This window comes from Heptranchias perlo, chromosome 10, assembly GCF_035084215.1.
Source record: "Heptranchias perlo isolate sHepPer1 chromosome 10, sHepPer1.hap1, whole genome shotgun sequence".
NCBI lineage: Eukaryota > Metazoa > Chordata > Chondrichthyes > Hexanchiformes > Hexanchidae > Heptranchias > Heptranchias perlo.
Window position 1 is genome coordinate 55,129,486 of NC_090334.1, and position 22,226 is coordinate 55,151,711.

Consider the following 22,226-nt stretch of genomic DNA (forward strand, 5'->3'; position numbering starts at 1 on the left):
GTGCATGTCCTGCAAGATGTTTGGGTCATGTGGCTGTCATGGTTGAATAGCTGCCAGTGTGTGTGAGCTGTGAGTGTGAGGCTTACAACAGTGCTAAGTGTGTGAGGGTGAGGTAAACCATATGAATTGAATGGTTGAGTACTGATTGATAGAGATTTTTGGTAGGTGGGTGATGGGGTTGTAGTGAATTGAGCAGTGGATGAGGCTAGTGGTGCGGTTGGTAGGATATGCCATTTGAAGATTGAATTCACTCACTCACCTTGACAACTCGTGTTAAAACATTGAACTTCTTCCTGCACTGCATCCATGTTCTCGGAGCTGCGCTCCAGGCATTGACCTCCGCCACTACTTCCTCCCACTGCCTCCTGAGCATATGTCTGGAGGGCCTCCTGCCCCCCTGCAGATACAGGATGTCCCCCCTCTCCACCTCTTGCATCAAGGCCTCCAGTACTTTATCAGAGAACCTTGGTGCATGCTTTCTCCCAGGCTCAGCCATTCTTCAAAGTATTAGAGCACTGAATCACTTCACAAATGACTCCCGCCACTTTTTGTAGCCTCCCCTTTAAGAGGTGCAGGCTGCCTTTAAGAAGCACAAGCTACTCACAATATTGGGCCCACTGCTATGCATGCAGCCAATCAACAGTGCAGGTAGCACTGGCTGCACGTAGCAATCATTTAAAACAGCAGGCAACTCGAATTTGATGTGCTGCCTGCAGCGCAATGAACAGGCGCGGGTTAATCGTGGACCACGATCCACACACCCGTTTTCCGGGGTTATCCAATTTAACCCCTCAAATGTGTTAAAGTTGTGAGGATAGATCAGTATCTGTTGTGGTTGCCTGCCTCCCCTCCCCAAACACCTCCCACTTCCCTGGTAGACAAATATCCTGCTAGTGCCCATTGTTAAGGCTGAAACATAAACAATGGCTACTTGATAAGGGTACTGGAGGTGATTAGTGCCTGTGAAATAATACCCCAGCAAGGTGTCAATGCCTTCAGGAGGAGGACCTGAAGACCTAGTAGGAACGGGATATGATGCTCGACTCATCGATCGACAGTTCCGACGGGCCACAGCGAAAAATCGTGTAGACCTCCTCAGAAGACTAACACGGGACGCAACCAACAGAGTACCCTTTGTCGTCCAGTACTTCCCCGGAGCGGAGAAACTACGCCATGTTCTCCGCAGCCTTCAACATGTCATCAATGATGACGAACACCTCCACTACTCGCCTTTAAACAGCCACCCAACCTCAAACAAACCATCGTTCGCAGCAAATTACCCAGCCTTCAGGAGAACAGTGTCCACGACACCACACAACCCTGCCACGGTAACCTCTGCAAGACATGCCAGATCATCGACACAGATACCACCATCACACGAGAGGACACCACCCACCAGGTGCACGGTTCATACTCCTGTGACTCGGCCAACGTTGTCTACCTCATACGTTGCAGGAAAGGATGCCCCAGAGCATGGTACATTGGCGAGACCATGCAGACGCTGCGGCAACGGATGAACGGACACCGCGCAACAATCGCCAAACAGGAGGGTTCTCTCCGTCGGGGAACACTTCAGCAGTCATGGACATTCAGCCACCGACCTTCGGGTAAGCATACTCCAAGGCGGCCTTCGAGACACACGACAACGCAAAATCGTTGAGCAGAAATTGATAGCCAAGTTCCGCACCCATGAGGACGGCCTCAACCGGGATCTTGGGTTCACGTCACACTACACGTAACCCCACCAGCGAACAAATGTTATCTGTTTTTAATATAACGGGTCATTGACTGTCTTCCTTCTCTCTCTCTCTCTTTTTTTTGGGGGGTTTGTATATTCGGTGGCCTTTTTAGGTGACACCTTTCTGTCTGCTCACTGTGATTGCCTTGGCAACGGGCAGTAATCACCAGGCATTGTTCTGTGATTTTAAAATGCGAAGGATTCAAAAATTTCATTTCCACACCGTTCACCTGACGAAGGAGGAAGCCTCCGAAAGCTCGTGGAATTTAAAATAAATTTGTTGGACTATAACTTGGTGTTGTAAAATTGTTTACAATTCAGGAGGAGGAGAGGGGAGAAAAATTGGTGAGGAAAAAAGTGTCCATGAATACAAATATTTATTACAGTTATTAGCATAGTGGAAACAGTAAATACTTTGTGTATTTAGCATTTTAAAGATTTTCTAGAATAATAGCTCACAAGTTAAAAAATTAGGTTAGTTCTTTTGCTAGAATAATGTTCTATGTAGTTATATGCAAGGAAGCTATAGGCTAGATATTTCATCCATTGACTATAGTCAGAAAATCCGTATGCATAGCTGAGGGTAAACAGTAATGGCAAAAAAATTATTATTCAAAATATTTGACAGCATTAAGCTGAGGTTAGTTACACCTTGTTGGTGAGTATTGGTGCCGTGCTTCATGAAAATGCAAAACATTTCTTGGGTTCAGACATTTTGCTTAGTAGACAAAATTCCAATCCACTAAAGGTATAAAGCAGTAGATCTATAAACATTACATTGTTTTATAAATATATTTAATGATAATATGCATTAATGAAGCAATACTTACTAGGCCACTTCATGTAACTGAAGAATATTAGGATGTAAACTCAGTCTGCGCATAGCTTGAATTTCGCGTAGATTATTCACCTGCTCTATGCTGATTACAAAATTTGGCAGAGCACAATCGTTATCTGGCAGCTTGGTTCAGATACAGTCTACAAGCATGAAACTACACAGTTTATAAATATCGACTAAACCTAAAAAATTCTATTACTTTCTACAACTCATTTTCTCATGTCTATTTAACCAGTATAAATGGCTTAATTTGTCTGTAGAAATTTATTGCATTTTAAACTGTTTATACTGGTTGCATTTGATAGCATACATTACGTGCCTGATGTGCAATATCACCCAGTGGTGTAGTGGCAATTTTAGAAGTGGCTATACTGCACATCATAGATGAGAAGTTATTTCTGGGGGGGGGGAGGGGAGTGCAGGGGGAGGTCTGGGTGCAATTCCCCAGGAAATGTTCATTTTCCAATGTTTTGGAGTACACTATACAATTAAAACATTGAAACATATGCCGCTGATCTAAGTGATTTTATCTAATTAGTAACTGAACTATACAGATCAGAAAGACTAGATAAACCCACCAGCCCACAGTCAGTCAACCAGCCTGCAGCCAGTAGCCAGCCAGCTACCACTAGCAGCCAGAGCCAGCACCCACTTACAGCAACCAGTCATAAGAGCCCATCCATCCACAACCAGTAGCCAGCCACCAGAAGCCACCCAGAAACTAGAAGCCACTTGTCCATAATCAGCAGCCAGCTACTACTAACAACCAGCAAGAGCCCACTTACCAGCAACCAGTCAAGAGCTTATGCATCCACGTGCAGTAGCTAGCCACCAGAAGCCACAAAGCAGTCAGTCCATTGCTACCCCTCAGCACCCATCCAGGATAGAGCTGGAGGCCTGAGGGAGTAGGGGACGACCTATGGTTGAATGATTGGGGGGTGGGGGGTCGAAGTGCAGATTTGGCTGACTTAGCACAGCACAGCCACGACAATGTGCTCCAGTGCCGCCTTGCCGTTCGCATCAGACTCAAAACAGCGACCAATCGGGAATTTAAAAGTTAAATGAGTAAATTATTTGCAGTCAGTTTTGGCTGAGTCCTGACATACAAAATATGACACCCCACTGTGATGGAGTCAAGAGAGAAAGGTTGGGAACTGGAGGCTAGGGGGAGAGTTTAGGACCTTGACCTGTGGAAGAAATTGAAAAACAGAATGCAAAAAAGTTAGCTGCTGCAATTATTACTGCCTACAGGGGCTGCAGAGAACAGTCTGCTGTATTAGTGGACCATCATGGACTAGACAGTGCACAGATGCACTATTAGGTGAATGTACCCCAAGAAGCCAGAAGGAAGTTCTTCAAAGCGAGGCTATGGGCACTAGGACATAACCAAAAGGATCTCTTTTGCTTCCAGACAAACCTATGCTGGGACTGTCCCCTCCCTGCCACTCTCCCCCCCCCCCCCCAAGTTCATGCTGGCACTATGTCCTTTCTCACTCCTTCCAGTCCTGCTGACACTGTGTGTCCCACCTCTTCCCACTAGTCCATACTACTACTGTGTAGCTCTGCAACCCTTCCAGTCCACGTTTGCACTGTGCCCCTCCCTCCACACCCCATCCATGCTGGTTTTGTACACTCCTGCCCACCCGCCACAATGCTACTCCCTGGTTTTCCCCTCCCTCTTTAACCACCTCTTACCCAAATCCGAGTGCAACTCCCCATGTCACTCCCATCACCTCAACCCACACTTCCCCAGCCCAGCCCACCCCCATGCTTCTGATCGAGTTCTGTTGCTGCTGTAGTAAAAGCTGAAATGACTGACTGCAGCTGAATCACTTCAGCTTTTACAATAGCAGCAACAGGACTCGGGTAGGGAGGGGCAGGCTGGGACTGATTGCTGGAGCTCTGGCAGTACGGGCAGTTGATTTAAAAGTCCATGCCACCATTTCTGGCTCTCATCAGAAATGTAAAGTGACTATAAGCCATACACCCACGTATACCGTCCGCTACACAAATGACGCCAGTAACAAAATGTTGTCACTGATTTTAAAATCGATTGCTTATTACTAGGCTTTACTACAGTCAAATATATATTCTAAAGAATTGCAATGACAGCTTTTAACAATAAAAGAAATATTTAGAACAGTACGTATAAACAAGCCTTTTGTGTCAAATATATAGGAATTGTTTTATAAATAATTACTTGCTACTCGATTATAATAAGTTTGACTAAGACAACTCTAGGATTTAAAAAAAACAATTAACAAAAATGGAGGTTTCACAACATATTAAGCTATCGTAATTTCAAAAACGATATGATTATAATGATTTGAATTTACCTTTCGATTTGTTGTTTCATCTTTTTACAGGCGTAGTAGGTCCCATTTTTTAAGCTTTGTGCCTTCCAGACCTCTGAAAATGTGCCTTCGCCTATTTTAGCCACTAGTCGATATTCTTTTAAAAAAGAAATGACAGTATTTAATCAAACAAAGTAACATTGGTTTTAAACACCCGCCCCCCCGGATTTTTAATTTACACGGGTAGATCCCGTGTCCTTTGGGCCAGCAGGTAACAACTCTTCATATTTTGTTTTGCACACTGTGATACCCAAGTGTGCACAAGATGGCAGACGATCTCCGTGGAACAGTGTCCGCTTATGGTTGTGTTTCTCGGCTGTTTACTATTTCATTTTATGCAAATATCATCTTACTGTTCATCGTCGGTTCATGGCTTAAAGCGTAAATACATTTCTGGAATACGTTCCTATTTTTCAGTGCAAAATCTCAGCAAGGTTAAACACGGATGAACGGGATTCGGGCGGCGATGAGTTGAGCAGAAAGGAAAGGCCACCGGCTGCTCGCCGCCATTTCACATCGGCATTGCCCTGGAAACCAGGCACGCCTGCCCTCTGACCCCTTCTCCTGGGCACGAGCACCAGGGCCTTCCAGCACCAACTGCCAGGTGAGCCATGCCAATGCAATCACATTCCTTACCACTCGCCAGCTGTCTAGCCTCTGATGTCGTGACCTCGCATCTTTTCCCTCGTAAGTCAGAGAAATCATTATTTTTTCACAGTTGATACAAGTCAACCGTTTGATTGTATATATTTTTCAAAGCGAACAATCAACATTTTAATAGCGGGTGGTCGCTGTTTTGTGGAGGGGAGGGCGAGGTTCTTGAGGTGTTGCCCTGCACCAAAAGCATTATCGCAGCTTAAAAGCGGCAAGCTCCACCCATCAGATGTGCCCTGCGTTGAGCAACCGATCTGATTTAGTTCTAGTTCAGTGTGATATCGCCATTGATGCTACAGTACCCAGTCACTGATTCCTCCTCCTCCCCCCCCCCCCCCGTTATTATTAGAGTAGTCGAGTCTCCTGATAGTTATGGGGTAGTTATTGCTTTCAAGCAACCCTCATCAAAAATCACACAAGAGGCGATTTCATACCCGAATGAATGGGCACCAACTGCTGTATAAAAGCATATGGTATGACGCCCCACCAAATGTGGTAAGCTTTCAACATTAATAACAATCTCTATTTTGCTACCATGCTTCCCTAACTTTGCGATGATTTGAGTATCACTGTGAAAATAGAGCCCAAACTGCAACCTTCAGATAAAAGTGGAATCAGTTTATTTTTCTCCCGTGCTTCCTGCGTTTTCTGATTTTCTTTTTTCTTTTCCTTGCATTCTCAGTGTCTCTTTTTCTTATTTCTCTTCAAAGCCTGCCTTGCTGTGGGATTTATGGGCACCACTATCATGTTTCTCTTGCTTTCTCTGCCTGGAGAGTGTGAAAGCAACAGAATGGGAAGGTGGGATTATTTCATATATTCATGATGTAAGTGAAAGCACTCTGTTAAAACGGTAGGCCCTATAAATTTAACAGATTTTGATACTTGCACGATGGATGCTGGCATAGTCCTGCCTCCATAGCATTCTCTTGCTGGGGAGGGAGTGAAAGAAAGAAAAATGTCAGACTCCAAAACTGGAAATCATAGAATTTTACAATAGAGGAGGTCATTTGCCCATGCCACCTGCTCCAGCTCTCTGAAAGAGCTATTCACTTAACTTCATTTCCCTGTTCTTTCCCCATACCCTTTTTTTTCTTTTTCAAATATTTATTCACTTCCATTTTAAAAGCTATACAGTGCAACCCGCATAATTGGATTACTTCCATATTCACTTCCATTTTAGAAGCTATGCAGTGCAACCCGCTTGGGACAACCTCACAAATTGCATGGAGCAACAAAAGCAACAAATATCAAGGCTGATCTAGTGCATAACAACCTTTATTTGCCTAAATTTCGAACAACATCTAACAAAAAGGGTGAACACAGTATAACAACTTAAAAATTACAACATCTTAAAAAAGTGAATACAATATAACATTAAAAATTAAAGAAAAATGCTCACGTCTCATTTTTTTATGCTGTGAAGAATTGTGTGTTTTTTTTGGTGGAGATCAGAAATCATCAACCTCCACACTTTGACTTCTAGTGCACAAAATTCATCAAACATTTCACTATCTTTTGACTTAATGGGCTCAATTTTAAAAAGGTGGTGGGATGGAGGGGGTCATTGGGCGCGTGGCAAACCCAGATAATAAAAACTTACCTTTCCCCACACGATTGCAACGTAATTGGTGGCCCTTAACGTGGCTTCTGGGTTTGCCATCCGAAAGCTGCACAGTGGGCGGACTGCGCACCCGCATGAGAGGTGTCAGCTGGAGCGTCTAAATTTAAAGGGCCAATGGATTTTGCTGGAGCAAAGAGCAAGGAGACCCAATAGAGCAGCACAGGGGCAAGGCTGCTCCAAGATTTAACGATGCCACACTTCAGGTGCTACTGGCCGGGGTGAGGAGGAGGAGGGAGCTATTTTACCCGGCCAACAAGAGGAAATGCCCTGCCTCTGCCACCAAGAAGGTCTGGCTCGAGGTGGCAGAGGAGGTCACCAGCAGCAGCAACATATCCAGCGCAGGAAGCATTTCAATGACCTAACCAGGTGAGCAATAGTGAGTACACTTACTGAATCTCGTGCATTCTGTGGTGCACGTCACCCCACCCCCCCAACTCATTGTGCACGGCCAAGACTACTCCATCACATCACTCCTCATACCCACTTAAGACTCATCCTCAACTTATCTGCACTTCCTGAGCACTTCTTCACCTCCCCATTTGTCACCCCATCACTACCACTCACCCCAATCCTGATCCAATGTGATGTCTCTGTCTCATACTCACCCTCTGATGCACCTCTTTCACAGTCAGCCTCACCCAAAGCAATGCATTTGTCGGCTGACCACTTCACTATCACTTCCTCACACGTCTGTACTTTCCTCCTAGAAGAGAACGCAAAATGCATGCGAGAGGGTGAGGACTGGAAGGGGACCACAACAAATAGTGGTCCTCACAGACGCGGAGGAGGAGGCCCTGGAGATCAGCCACATCCTCGAGTGCCTGTCCATCGGGGACGCCGAGACTGGCACCCCACAAATGTCTGGTGATACAACTTCAACATTCATCACACACAACATGAATTGATGTTAACAATGATTGGCATGTTGAACACCTCAGTATGCTCATCGCAACATGACACATCTGTGATGATGCTTAATATTGCCTTCTGTTCTCTTACAGGCCCTTCAACGACTGCAGTGACAGCAGAGGGCGATTCCTGAGAGGAGCACCAGACTCTGAGGATGCACGGTCACATCATAGTAAGCCATCCATCAGCGCAGATATTCACACCTCGGTGGGTCCTCGTAGTCAGTTAGTTGGTTTGGCACCTGGTGAGTCACCACACACAAGTGAGCACAAGCAGATACTGGTGGCAGGGGCAGCTGTGGAGAGTCCGCGTCAGTGGGCACACTTCTCTCCAGGCTCTACTCGGCTGGACGTAGAAGCTGAACCCCAGGGCCATCCTTTAAAAGGAGAATGATTGAGGGACATTTGCAAAGGTACTGGAACAGGTGCCACGCACACTCTCCACAATAGTGTAGAGGATGGAGGAGTCCAACTCCTGCATGAGTGGAATGGCGGCACAGGTACGTGAGGGAATCTCTGAGATAGTGTTGCAGGGATGTGAGCAACTGTCTGAGACGGTGTTGTAGGTAACTGCGGGAATGTCTGCGATGGAGAGAAGGCTAGTCTCCGTTGAGCTTCAAGCACGGCTCACAAATTAGTCCCTGCAGGCCCTGACAACGGCCATTCGGACTCGGTGAACAACATTCTGCCGCCTTAAACAGGCTGACAGATACTTTAGAAGTGGCCTTCCAAGGCATCACACATGTCCTCCAAACTGTTGTCCAGCAGGGTGGTAGGAGTGATGTGGGCCTGCTCCAGGAGAGGGATGATGGCGAAAGGAGACGTGGAAGTGGGGACACCACTCAAAGCGCTCCCACGTCTCACCCGTTACCCCCCCTCTCAACCAGTACCCACAATGCTCCTCTTCTCCAGGTGGCCGAGTCTACCCCTGCACAGGTGCAGGTGGAGCAGTCTTTGGAGGGGCCCTCACGAGCTCCAAAACGCAGCAGGCGTAGGCCGAAAGCTTTTAAGCAGTCGGCAATGGACATGAGAAACCTGCCACTACCTCTGCTGCAGCCATAGGGGATGCACCATGTAGAAGCGGTAGGAAGAGAAAGGCTAAGGATTTGTGATCACAAAGGGTATGCGCAAGGGTGTCTGATAGACTGTCATGTTTTTAATTTATATTTGGTTTATGTTAAAGTCACATTAAATGTTATCATTCTCACCACTACTGCCACGTCTTGCCCATTCTTGACTGGCTTTCATGTGCTTCACCATGAACGGCGACACTTGATACCAACCAGTGAGTCACTTTACAGTGGGTGTATGTGTAGTTGCAGGACTGTTTTGTGCAGGGAGGGTGTGGGGGGGGAGGTGGGGACTGGTGTTGGCGCTGGTCTTTCCAGGTGGTGTGAGGACTGGACTCTTCTCACTTTCTGATCTTACGAGAACCATTCACATATGAGTGACTCCCTGGCCTCACAAGCAGCCAGGTGAGCTGCTGTTCTGCCCATGGGTTCGTCCTCCTTCTGCTCCTGCTCCGCCTTAGTGTGGATGGCAGATGTGGATGGTGGATGAGGGGATGGAGCCTCCTCAACCGGTACCCCTCTCTGTTGCGCCATGTTGTGCAGGACACAACACACTACTATATTGCGACCCACTCTCGCTGGTGCGTATTGAAACGCTCCCCCAGAATGATCGAGGCACCAAAATCACATCTTCAGCAGCCCATCACATGTTCAGTTATAGACCTGGTGGCAATGTGGCTGTCGTTGTAACGACGCTGTTGCTCACCGATGGGGTTCCTCAGAGGTGTCATGAGTCACGTGTGCAGGGGGTATCCCTTGTCTCTGAGGAGCCAGCCCTTAAGGGTGTTCGGTGTGTGGAAGAGGCCTGGGATGTTGGATTCCCTCAGAATGAACGAATTGTGGCAGCTGCCAGGGAATCTGGTGCACACGTGAAGAAGTCTTTTGCAGTGGTCACAAACAAGCTGAGTGTTGATGGAGTGATACCCCTTTCTGTTGATGAACAGTCCTGGCTCGTATGGAGGTGCTCGGATTGTTTCATGCATACAATCGATTGCACCCTGTACACGTGGGAAGCTAGCCACAGAGTGGAATCCCACTGCCCTCTCTATCTGGCTGAGATCGGCCATGGGGAAGTTGACGTAATGCAAGGCTCTGCGAAACAAGCCGTCGGTGACCTGCCTTATGCACTTGTATGCAGATGACTGAGAGACCCCAGCGATGTCACCGGTGGCACCCTAGAATGATCCCCTGGAGGCGAAGAAGTTGAGGACAGTGGTGACCTTAACTGCCACGGGTAATGAGATGCTGTCAGGCCCAGCCAGGAGGAGCTCGGCATGGAGGCTGCAGATGTCTGCGATCACCTGGCGACTCACTCTCAGCCTCCATATGCACTGCTCCTCAGAGAGGGCCAGGAAGCTGAGCCTCTGTCTGTTAACCCTCTGATGAGGGTAGTGCCTCCTGCAACGTCGCTCCCTCTGATGTTCCCCTCTGTGCTCTTGTGCAGGTGCCTTTGGTGCAGCACTGTGTTGTGGAGCTCCAAGTGGTAGAAGTGCACACCGTGCCTGGCGAGAACGGCGATGTTCCTCATCCTCCGATGTAATGGTGAATGCACCCATCACGCCCCCCATCCTGATGGTGTCAGTTTGAGGGGGTCCGAAATGTTGGTGAATATGTGTAAACAGAACAATTCTGAGTGGAAACAAAGAATTTTCAGTCTAAACACAAAGATCTCCCACCCAGAAGTTTGAGAGAACTGAGTGCCCTGCTGCAATAACTCACCTTTTATCCCCGTCTGTCCATCAGGCATTTAAATGCCCAAATGGCTGCCGGCTGAATCACGACTCTTTCACCATGGCGCGTTTCAGAGGCCACAGGAAACACGCTGAGGCAGAGTTAAAATCCTTTCCCTGCCTTAATCAACATAAAATTAAGTACTTTAACAAGTTCAACTCCCTTAATTACTGGTTTAAATATATCAGCCTGCCGGCTTCCTGAAGCGCATGCGGACCCAGATGCGTCTGGGTCAAACGTGAAAGTCGGTGGGTTGGAGCCGGGATTCGATCCCATTCCGGATTTCTAAGATTTTCTTTGCCCACCCCCAGTGCACCCAGACTTGGCTTTTAAAATTGAGCCCAATGAATCGACGCAGAACGTACAGTACAGAATTTACTTCTCTAACTTTGGGATTTTCCATTTATTCATTTACAACCTCTGCAGCCTCTGTTGCCAAGTCTTTCAGAGATGAAACAATTTCTGTATCACTCATCTCTGCGCAGATGTCAAGGTCATCATCCACCACCGCCTCACTCAATCCTTTCATCAACCTCCTCAACTTCGACTGGGTCATGGTTTTCCTCGCTAGAAACCAAACCACAGTTTCTAAAGCAGTTACTGATACAGTTGTGAGTCACTGCATTCCAAGCTCTACTGGATAAATGCATAGTATCCAACATGCTATAGTTTTTCATATCCTATGAAAAGCCAGTTTCCTCGGTGGAATCTAATTGGTCAAGAAGCTGGATGATGTAGGTGGTGATTGATGGTAAAGATTAGACCCTCGCATGTAAAAGATTAAGAACCATATCATTGCAAGTTGCATTATCCACCAAAAGCAATACCGTTCTAATTTTGCCACCGCTCACCTTCTCTCCTTTTTTTGTGTAGGTTTGATCAAGCAGGGCACGATAGAAAAGTCCGGTCTCGTTCCAATTGTACATGCAGTCAGGTGGATACTCCGCTAACAAACCCAGCAACACTTCCTCAGTCCATGCACCAGCAGTGGGTTTATCACTATCCGCTTTTTCACCACATGTCTCACTTTCCAGAGGCATAGGAATCCATTTGATGCTTCAAAGGTTGCCTTACAATTCATCTTAACAGCACTTCACTGTAAGATTGGCGAAGTAACACAGAGGAAAATTGCACAACATTCTGGCAACTAGTCATGTGCTTTCTAAATGCACAGGCATGCCCATGTCTTACTAAGGCACTCCGTATTGCTTCTATGTCAATGTATTCGCCCCATGACCCATTAAGTCTGGCAAGCCACAAACACCAAGGATGCTGCCAACATAAATCACTGTCATTCTGCATGTTCACAGACTCATTTAAAGTACACGCTGGAATGGGCACTTAAGTGACACATATCTGTCATATTCCTCATTTCAACATATGTCCCTTTTCTTTATGCTTTCAGGAGAAGGACACACATAACAGGTGGCAGTGCATTCAGACAGGAGGGAGTTCACTTCATTCTAAGCCTGTTGCCTCCTTATATAGAGGGACCTCTGGAGATTCTGGGCCTGGAGGCAGTAGATGGAATGGGGGAGGGTTAGGTGGGTGGCCTCTCCCAAGTTCATAGTTAGAATTATCCTTTGCTTTTCAGTTCTTTATCTCTTTACTCTGTCACTCATTTCTTGATGTACAAGCAAATACTGCAATGCTGTAGCATACACACTAGAATGTCTTGTCATGTAGTCTCTGTTTCAAGGAGTATTTTGCTGTGCAGCATTTTAAAATATGTTATTTTTCTGCTTCTCTAGGTATCCAACAGGATCAGGTGACAGAGCCTAATGCGTAGCCTCAACCAAGCACCTCACAATATGCCGCATCACCTATTCCACCAAGCACCAGCACCAATCATCCACTCTGTGGTGGTTAGTTCATGAGTTGCAAAAGGGAGTACTTAGTTAATCACACAGCACTAGTGAGGATGAACAAAAGTAGGTGGAATTAGAGGGCTCACAAAATAGTTATTTGTGCAGTAATTTGCAAGCAATCTACACAGCTTGGGTGTGTATATAAGGAGTCTACAATACACATCTGTGCAGTGCTGAATTACCAAGCTGCAAACCGCTATATTCAGGGAGGCCACTCCAAGGCGTTCTGAAGCGGAGCACCCGTTGGCCAAGATTCCTAACCTCATGCATAGCTTCCATAAGGAACGGTGTGACTGAGGCTCCAGAGGCAATGAACTATTCTAGAGTAGTTTGCCTTGTCTAGATTTACCATGTCGAGGAATCAAATTGAGACAGCCATAATGCAGGACTACAAAAAACTCACTGCTGCCCAGCAGTCTACTGGCACACAGATCGTTGATCATTCTTGGGGAATGCTGAGCTGCAAGCAAATTTCAGAAGCTGGCATGGATAATGGAGATATCTCTTGAGGTAAAGCCACATCTGTATCGTCCATCCATTCTGCTCAAATGACTCTGGCCAGAAGTGTGCAGACCTAGGCAGCCACCACAGCAATACTCTGGCACCTGCAGTTGCAGAGCCATTTATTGATCCAGCACATGGAGATACTGGACTACCTCCATCTCTAGAGGCTGCTATCAACACCCACTTCCTCCTCCCACTGGGAAAACACTTAGAAGGTGCACAAGATTAGGAAGTAGAAGGCACACAATATACAGTGTCACAAAGGGAAATCACCAGGATAAAAAAACAAAACACCTAACACACTTGCACCACACTCTGTTGTGATGAATATAATTTAACTGGTATTGCAATGTATAATGAGAGTTCATTTGGGATGGGAAAGAATAAGACAGATATGCAGAAATACAGTGGTATTCATGAGTCTTGAAGTAAGACTGAGGCAATGGCAAGGTTCCTGTTTTTTGCTCAGATATTGGGCATATATGTGATGTACTTAAGTGCTGCTTATTGCAGACTGCCTTAAAACTCTTTGAGTGAACTGTCTATAGACATTTCTTCTGGCTTCTGGTCAGTGTCCTGTTTTGCCACTGGTTCAGGTAGGCTCTCTGTCTCTATGAACAATGGCAATTGCCCTTTGCAGGCGATGTTGTATAAGGAGCAGAATATGACAGTAATCTAGGATACCTTAACTGGTGTTTACAGCAAGACTCAAAGATGTTAACTGTGGCTCAGTGGTAGCACTCTTGCCTCTGAGTCAGAAAGTTGTAGGTTCAAGTCCCACTCCAGGCTGACACTCCAATGCAGTACTGAGGGAGTGCTGCACTGTCAGATGTGTCATCTTTCGAATGAGATGTTAAACTGGGGCGCCATCTGCCTTCTCAGTTGGACGTAAAAGATCCCATGGCACTATTTTGAAGGAGATCAGAGGAGTTCTCCTATGTCCTGGCCAATATTTATCCCTCAACCAACATCACTAAAACAGATTATCTGGTCATTATCACATTGCTGTTTGTGGGAACTTGCTATATGCAAAATTGGCTGCCACATTTCCTACATTACAACAGTGACTACACTTCAAAAGTACTTCATTGGCTGTAAAGTGCTTTGGGACGTTCTGAGGTTGTGAAAGGCGTTACATAAATGCAAGTCTTTCTTTTTTTCTTTTTCTTTGTTTCAGCATCTAGATGGTCTGCTCCACCAAAACCCTGGCAGTTACATGTGCCTCACTGTAACTTTCTTCACTTCTAGTTCCTAAGTATGTTAAAGGGTAGCAAATCAGTATTCCAGTGGATAGGCTTGGTTCCCAAGCAGCCATTGAGAGGGAAAATAATGAATTCCTTGGCCTATACAAACACTATGTGTCACTGCCATGAGGCAGCTGTGCACTGCAGGTTGGGAGATTAGTCAGATATTTTCTGCTGTTGCTTGGAGTCACCCAATTGCACAAAATCTGAAGGCAATGGTCACCACTAACAGAGCCATCCCTGTCTCTCAAAGTGGCTACTGGAGACTCAACAGCCTCACTGGCAAATCATTGTCTCCTCAATCAGATATCCTTTGATGTGTTCAGGTACAAATGTTTTGGCCTGTATACACTGGTGACAGCGTTTGGCTGTCTTCTTTTTGAGTGGCTACGGTGTAAATGCACCTGCATTGCGTGCATCTATTGATCCTCCTCTCCCTCTTCCAGATAGAGAAAAATACCCAGTGAGATACGCATATATGTTATGCAGTCTCTGCATAATTGCCGCTCTCTTGCCAATCGGCCTCAGATGGGATAAGGGGTGCAGCTCTACGGAGGTGTGCATAACGTCAGCAGCGAAAGGAATAAAACAATTCAAAGAAGCAGACTAATCAATAGGTCAAAATACAACTACCAACCAGACTCTACCATAACCACTACACTACACACTACAGTATTGCAGTGGTTGTGGTACTAGATTAGTAATCTTGAGTTCACCCTGGCAATTTGTGAAACTGAATTCAATAAACCAAAAAAAATGACCATACAAGCTGCCAGATTGTAATAAAAATCCAACTGCTTCACTAATGTTCACGGAAGGAGTCCTGCCACCCCTACCTAGTGTGACCTACACATGACTCCAGTCCATACTGCAGGGTTGAGCCTTAATGCTCTCTGAAGCACCCTAACAAGCCACTCTGTTGTAAAACAATTGTTGTGAAGGCCCACTGTCACCTTCTCGGGGCATTAGACATGGGCAATAAATGTGGTCTTGCTAGTGTTGCCCACATCCCAAGGACAAATAAGAAATACTCTTTGGAAAACAACTTTGGAGCCTATCACCCAGAATCTATTTTGTATGGGTGCTGAGTAACTGCACTATTCAGGTGCTGAAATCATATTATGTGACCAGCATTTCACTAATATTGTTATGTCCAGTAAATATTCAAGATGGTGTGGTAGTGTCATGGCTGCTTTTATTTTAGACTCTGATTTCTTTCTAGATACAATTTTCAATATGAGAGGAGACCTTGGAGTGTAATTGCTACAATATGCTTGCTCTCATCAGGGGGCCCTCTAGTGTTCAGTTATCCAATATACAAGTAAAATACATATCAATTACAATTTTTGTTCACTTAATGATGGTACACACGTGTTCAGCACCAAATCGGCTTTCCCAACCTGTATTGTATTGTACAATGTGCAATGGATGCACAGCAGGCCTCAGTGTCCAATAAATGGGTCATCTGCCCCCGGTAGCAAGCATTGCATTATTGGCTCCAAGGTCAATCCAGGGAATTTATTTTCCTTTACTTTGGTTGACAGTTAATGTATTTAGATCTGTAGGGTGTTTTTTGTTGTGCTTCTCGTTCACTTAAATATTTTGTGTATGATGTTCATTTATGGAAGTGCAGTATAGTGTTCATTCCTCTGACATTTAACTGTAAGAAATTCATGGCAAAAGGCAGTGAATTAAAAATAAATAAATATGTCCTGTCTCAAAACACTTCTATATTCTGTAAGTAAGCTTATGTATGTACTTACCTAAGAAGCAACGTTTCCTGGTGTTTTGGTCCTCTAAATTTAAAAGATGATATAAAATAGTTATTATTAAGATCCTGAAGTAATTCGTCATAAAATGTTTTGGTTCACTCATCACTAAAAATTTCCATTTACAGTAGCTTTGTAAAAGTCAACAAGGTATTTTGAAGTGCAAAACCCTCTCATTCTTATTCCTTACTGTTTTGAAATCTACCTCTGTCCATTATCAATTCTCCGGTGGACCCCTTTGGTTTCTCTTTTGTGTAAAGTTATAACTTTTTCATTTCTCTCAGAAGGTAAATCTGTTAAATTTATCCACATCAGACCATTCAGATAGTCAGTCCATGAGGTCACACCAGTTTATTATTACATCATCTTTCAACAGTACAAGCCACAGAGAGTAAGGATACATTTTCCACCAATGAAGTATAATGAATATCTCCAAAGGTAAATCTACCAAGATGGTAAGACATTATGGTCAACTTCACCACAGGATGTATTTATCAGCACATTGCTGTCAATGATATATTCTTTTCCATAAAATATAGAACAGATAATGAATTTCTGTGTAAAAATAAAGGCAGACTTCCACATATTGAATATAAAGTTCTGATTGTTAATTTTAATAATTCTCTTTAGCCTCGCAACAAAAGTCTCACATCACTGTCAATATGTGTCAGGAAATGGTAAGAGACCAAGTACAAAAAGAGAATTCATCTTATTTCCAAAGAACGCTTGGAATCTTAGCTTCTGAAACTATATATTGTTATTCAGTGAACATAGCATGTGAATAATTCCAATTTTTAGTATGTGAGAAACTGAAGACCACATAGTAATCCTTCCAACTTCCTGGACACCATGACCTAGAAATTCGATGATGTTGCATCCATTTTACAGGCCAAGATGCCCAATATGAAGGGCAGCGTGCGTACATCCATTCTGAACCGGAAGTGCCCACCATATTGGTATAGGCATCAAAAGAGTCGTCCAAGGCCCACACCTGAAACAAGCGTTAGGCCCTTTACATCTGCAAATAAGGGGCCTAACATCTGTTTGATGCCCACTTTACCAAATCAGTTTGCTATCAACGCAGCCAGTGTCAGGCCTGCTGTGTTTAGTAAAACGTGGTCTGCATGCGGCCTAAGTCGTGGTCCTTAAAGGAACACTGGAGGCCACCACCAAAGAGATAGGTTTTGCAAAATATACTTACCTGAATGTGGAGTCAGGAGGAGCAGGAGTGCCCCTCCAGGCTCTACTGCATCTCTGAAGACCATTGCTGGCTCCCAATCGCTTCCCTCCCTCTCCCAATCTCCCCCCGTCCCCCCTCCGATCTCTTCACCCTCTCTCCTGTTTGTCCCCCTCCATTCCAATTGCTTCCGCCCCCCCTCTCCTAGGACCTACCTGAGGTGCCACTACCGGCGACGCAGTGGCCTGAAATTGAAATCCACTTCGCCGCGAGCTGCCTGGGGACACCTAGCAGGTTTCTGGAGTTCATCAGCCCCGATATTGGGCCTCAAGCCTACCCAAATCGTTCCCTGCACCCAGTTCGTGTCAGCAGGCTGGCGCAAACCAATTTCTAGACCCATCTATTCACATGCACACAAGTTGCATCTATAACAATAGCTCTTGACAGACTTATTTTGCCCACCCAACTACTACATTTTGCAATATGTAGTTAGCATGTGGAAATTTACCCAGGTATATCCTGCCCACAAATAGCAGGACAAATCCAACCTGGCCAATTACCGTCGTATCAGCCTACCCTCAATCATCATTAAAGTGATAGAAGGAGTCGTCTACAGTGCTACGATATAGCACTTACTCTCCAATAACCTGCTCACCGATGCTCATTTTGGGTTCCGCCAGGACCATACGACTCCAGACCTTATTATAGCCTTGGTCCAAACATGGACACGACCTGAATTCCAGAGGTGAGGTAAGAGTGACAGTCCTTGACAGCAAGGCAGCATTCGACCGAGTGCGGCAACAAGGAGCCCTAGTAAAACTGAAATCGATGGGGATCAGGAGGAAAACTCTCCAGAGGGCTGGAATCATACCTGGTACAAAGGAAGATGGTTGTGGTTATTGGAGGCCAATCATTTTAGCCTCAGGATTTTGCTGCAGGAGTTCCTCAGGGCAGCGACCTAGACCAAACTATCTTCAGCTGCTTCAAGAATGACCTGAAGTGGAGCTGTCCGCTGATGATTACACAGTGTTCAGCTCTATTCACAATTTCTCAGATAATAAAGCAGTCCATGTTCGTATGCACCAAGACCTGGACAACATCCATCCTTGGCTGATAAGTGGCAAGTAACATTTACGCTACACAAGTGCCAGCCATTGACTATCTCCAACAACATAGAGCCTAATCAACTCCCTTTGACATTCAATGGCATTACCATTGCCGAATCCCCCACTATCAACATCCTGAGGGTCACCATTGACTAGAAACTCAACTGAACCAGCCACATAGATGCTGTGGCTACTAGAACTAGGAAGAGGCTGGGCATTCTGCAGCGAGTGGCTCACCTCGTGACTCGCCAAAGCCTCTGCACCACCTACAAGGCACCTGTCAATGTGATGGAAAACTCTCCACTTGCCTGGATGGGTGCAACAACACTCAAGGAGATTGACACCATTCGGGACAAAGCAGTCCACTTGATCAGCACCCCATCAACCAGCTTAAACGTCCACTCCCTCCACCACCAGCATACCGTAACTGCAGTGTGTACTATCTACAGGATGCACTGCAGCAAGTTACCAAGTTTTCTTTGGCAGCACCTCCTGAACCCACGACCTCCACCACCTGGAAGGACAAGGGCAGCAGGTGCATGGGAACACCATCACTTCAAAGTTCCCTTCCAAGTCACACCTTTTAAAGCGAGCAGTCATTCAACTGAGCTAAATTTGTTTTGCTGTCATTGGGAGGATTGTAAAGATGCAAAATGTCTCAGCCAACAGCACCTTGGTTCTCTGACACAGCGGTAGAACTGCTTGTGGAGCAGGTGATGGCACGCAACAAGGAACTGTTCCCCTCATATGGCAGGAAGGTGCCCACACAAACGCCACAGCAGGCGTGAAGGGAGGTGGCAGACATTGTGAATGCCTAAACCATCATCCCAGGACATGGATTCAGTGCCAAAAGCACAGCAAGGTTGAGCATAAGGTTTTTCTAGCTCAATTTCTCTGCATGACACCTGACCATAGCAATTCCACCCCTGCTCCCATTCTGAATACTTCCCTCCCCCGCACCACATGTCTCTCCACCAATCACAGGTGGAGGATGTACCAACTGTCCTTATTTAAATGAAACACTGATTTGTTGCTTGCTGCCTTCACATCAGGCAATAACAGCATTCTGTTTTTACCCGATAGCAACTGCTAAACATTGCACTCCTCTGCTGATTACTTTCTCATTTCACAGTGCAGCTACTTTCTTGCACATGACCACTTCCCTATATTACTCGCAACTTTCTGCACACTATATAAATATGCCCCACACATCTGCACAACCCTTTTCAACAGCCACTCACTGACATCCCCCTCTCTGCAGGAGAAAATGGCTCACTATAAAGGAAGATAACCAGAACTGGGGGAGCACCAGCAAACATCCAGGCTCTCAGCAAGATGGAGCTGTAATCAAGGCATGCAGAGCAAGGAACATCGGTGACAAGAAGGTTGGAAACCACGCTCAGCAGGGTATCTGCTTATTACTTTTACCCTTTCTCTTTCCTCGAGTAATCATTAATTCAGGCAGCGTGGCAACCTGATGCTGCATCCTCTGCTACATCCATCCACCCTTGACCCTCTCTTTTTCTAGGTTCTTCTCAACACCTGTAGCCTGAAATTGTGCTCGTCTGTCAGAAAGAAATGCCCTGAAGCATTGGATTAAAGTCTGAGTTCTTTCATGTCACTAAGTGACATAAACTGAATTGCCAGCATCCTCCCCATTCCTCATCAGTAGTACTGACAGATGTTTAGAGGCCAACTTTTGCTACTTGTGCTTTCCATATGACAGTTTATATCAAAATGTTGAAACTATTTCAAATGATCACGACCACTAATTTCAACCTGTTTCTTCCATTCACCACTTCTGTTACTGTATCCAGGATACCATAACTCCTAATGTTGCTGTGATGTCATAATAGAAGAGGGACATTTGGATTGTGAGAAGGGTAGCTTCTGGCAAAATATATCCAATAATACAGCCACTAGAGATCCATAAAATGACTGGAACCAAGGTCATTCTAAAGTAAAAAAAATCTGACAAATGTAATGACATTTTGGTGGTTTCATTAGTTTTATACATATATTCTTACAAAAAAAAAACACAAAAAAAAACAGAGATAGAGAGGTATCTGTTTTTTTTTGTGTTTTTTTTTTGTGATTTGTATATTCGGAGACCTTGCAGGTAACACCTGTCTGTCTGCATACTGATCGCCTTGGCAACGGGCAGTTGAAAAAACTGTCTGTAATCACCAAGCATTGTTCTGTGATTTATAAATGCGATTTCATTTCGAGGATTTCATTTCCAACAACGTTCACCTGAGGAAGGAGGAAGCCTCCGAAAGCTTGTGAATTTAAAATAAAATTGCTGGACTATAACTTGGTGTTGTAAAATTGTTTACAATTGTCAACCCCAGTCCATCACCGGCATCACCACATCTTAGAAATAACAACATATAACATTAATATGTTGCTCAAATCATAGGAACAAGAGTAGGCCATTCATCCCCTCCAGCCTGTTCTGCCATTCAATTAGATCATGGCTGATCCATACCTTAACTTCATTTACCCGCCTTTGCACCATATCCCTTGATACTGTTACCAAACAAAAATCTATCAATCTCAGTCTTGAAAATTTCAATTAATTTCAAACTCGCCAAGGCTTCTTTGAAAGCACTTCCCAAACCCACGACCTCTATCACATAGAAGGACAAAGGCAGCAGGCACATGGAAACAACACCACCTGCACGTTCTCCTCCAAGTCACACACCATCCCGACTTGGAAATATATCGCCGTTCCTTCATCGTTGCTGGGTCAAAATCCTGGAACTCCCTATCTAACAGCACCGTCGGACAGCAGCAGTTCAAGAAGGCAGTTCACCACCACCTTCTCAAGGGTAATTAGGGGTGGGCAATAAATGCTGGTCTTGCCAGCGATGCCCACATCCCATGAACGAATTTTTTAAAAATCCAGCAACCTTTTTGGGGCTAGAGTTCCAGGTTTACACTACCCTTTGAGTGAAAAAGTGCTCACTGATTTCACTCCTAAATGGCCTTGCTTAATGTGGCACCAAGGAGCCCTAGTAAAATTGAAGTCAATGGGAATCAGGGAGAAAACTCTCCAGTGGCTGGAGTCATACCTAGCACAAAGGAAGATAGTAGTGGTTGTTGGAGGCCAATCATCTCAGCCCCAGGACATTGCTGCAGGAGTTCCTCAGGGCAGTGTACTAGGCCCAACCATCTTCAGCTGCTTCATCAATGACCTTCCCTCCATCATAAGGTCAGAAATAGAGATGTTCACTGATGATTGCACAGTATTCAGTTCAGTTCGCAATCCCTTAGATAATGAAGCAGTCCGTGCCCACATGCAGCAAGAACTGGACAACATCCAGGCTTGGGCTGATAAGTGGCAAGTAACATTCGCGCCAGACAAGTGTCAGGCAATGACTGTCTCCAACAAGAGAGAGTCTAACCACCTCCCCTTGACATTCAACGGCATTACCATCACCGAATCCCCCACCATCAACATCCTGGGGGTCACCATTGACCAGAAACTTAACAGGACCAGCCATATAAATACTGTGGCTACAAGAGCAGGTCAGAGGCTGGGTATTCTGCGGCGAGTGACTCACCTCCTGACTCCCCAAAGCCTTTCCACCATCTACAAGGCACAAGTCAGGAGTGTGATGGAATACTCTCCACTTGCCTGG

At 45.4% G+C, this 22,226-nt stretch overlaps 1 protein-coding gene across 8 annotated transcripts in view; it reads right to left on the reverse strand.

Annotated features, from left to right (window-relative positions):
* LOC137326578 (MAPK/MAK/MRK overlapping kinase-like) overlaps positions 1-22,226 on the reverse strand; it is a 136,282-nt gene that overhangs the window by 112,711 nt on the left and 1,345 nt on the right. For 4 of the 8 annotated variants that reach the window (XM_067991822.1, XM_067991816.1, XM_067991817.1 and 1 more), the window contains exons 2-3: positions 4,913-5,027; positions 2,569-2,658 (exon numbers count right to left, since the gene is read on the reverse strand). In XM_067991822.1, coding sequence (XP_067847923.1) covers positions 2,569-2,658; positions 4,913-5,027 — 205 coding nt within the window. Of the gene's footprint in view, positions 1-2,568; positions 2,731-4,912; positions 5,028-5,283; positions 5,446-22,226 lie in introns of those variants that run through there. The other 4 variants (XM_067991820.1, XM_067991823.1, XM_067991824.1 and 1 more) reach the window with 4 other exon arrangements.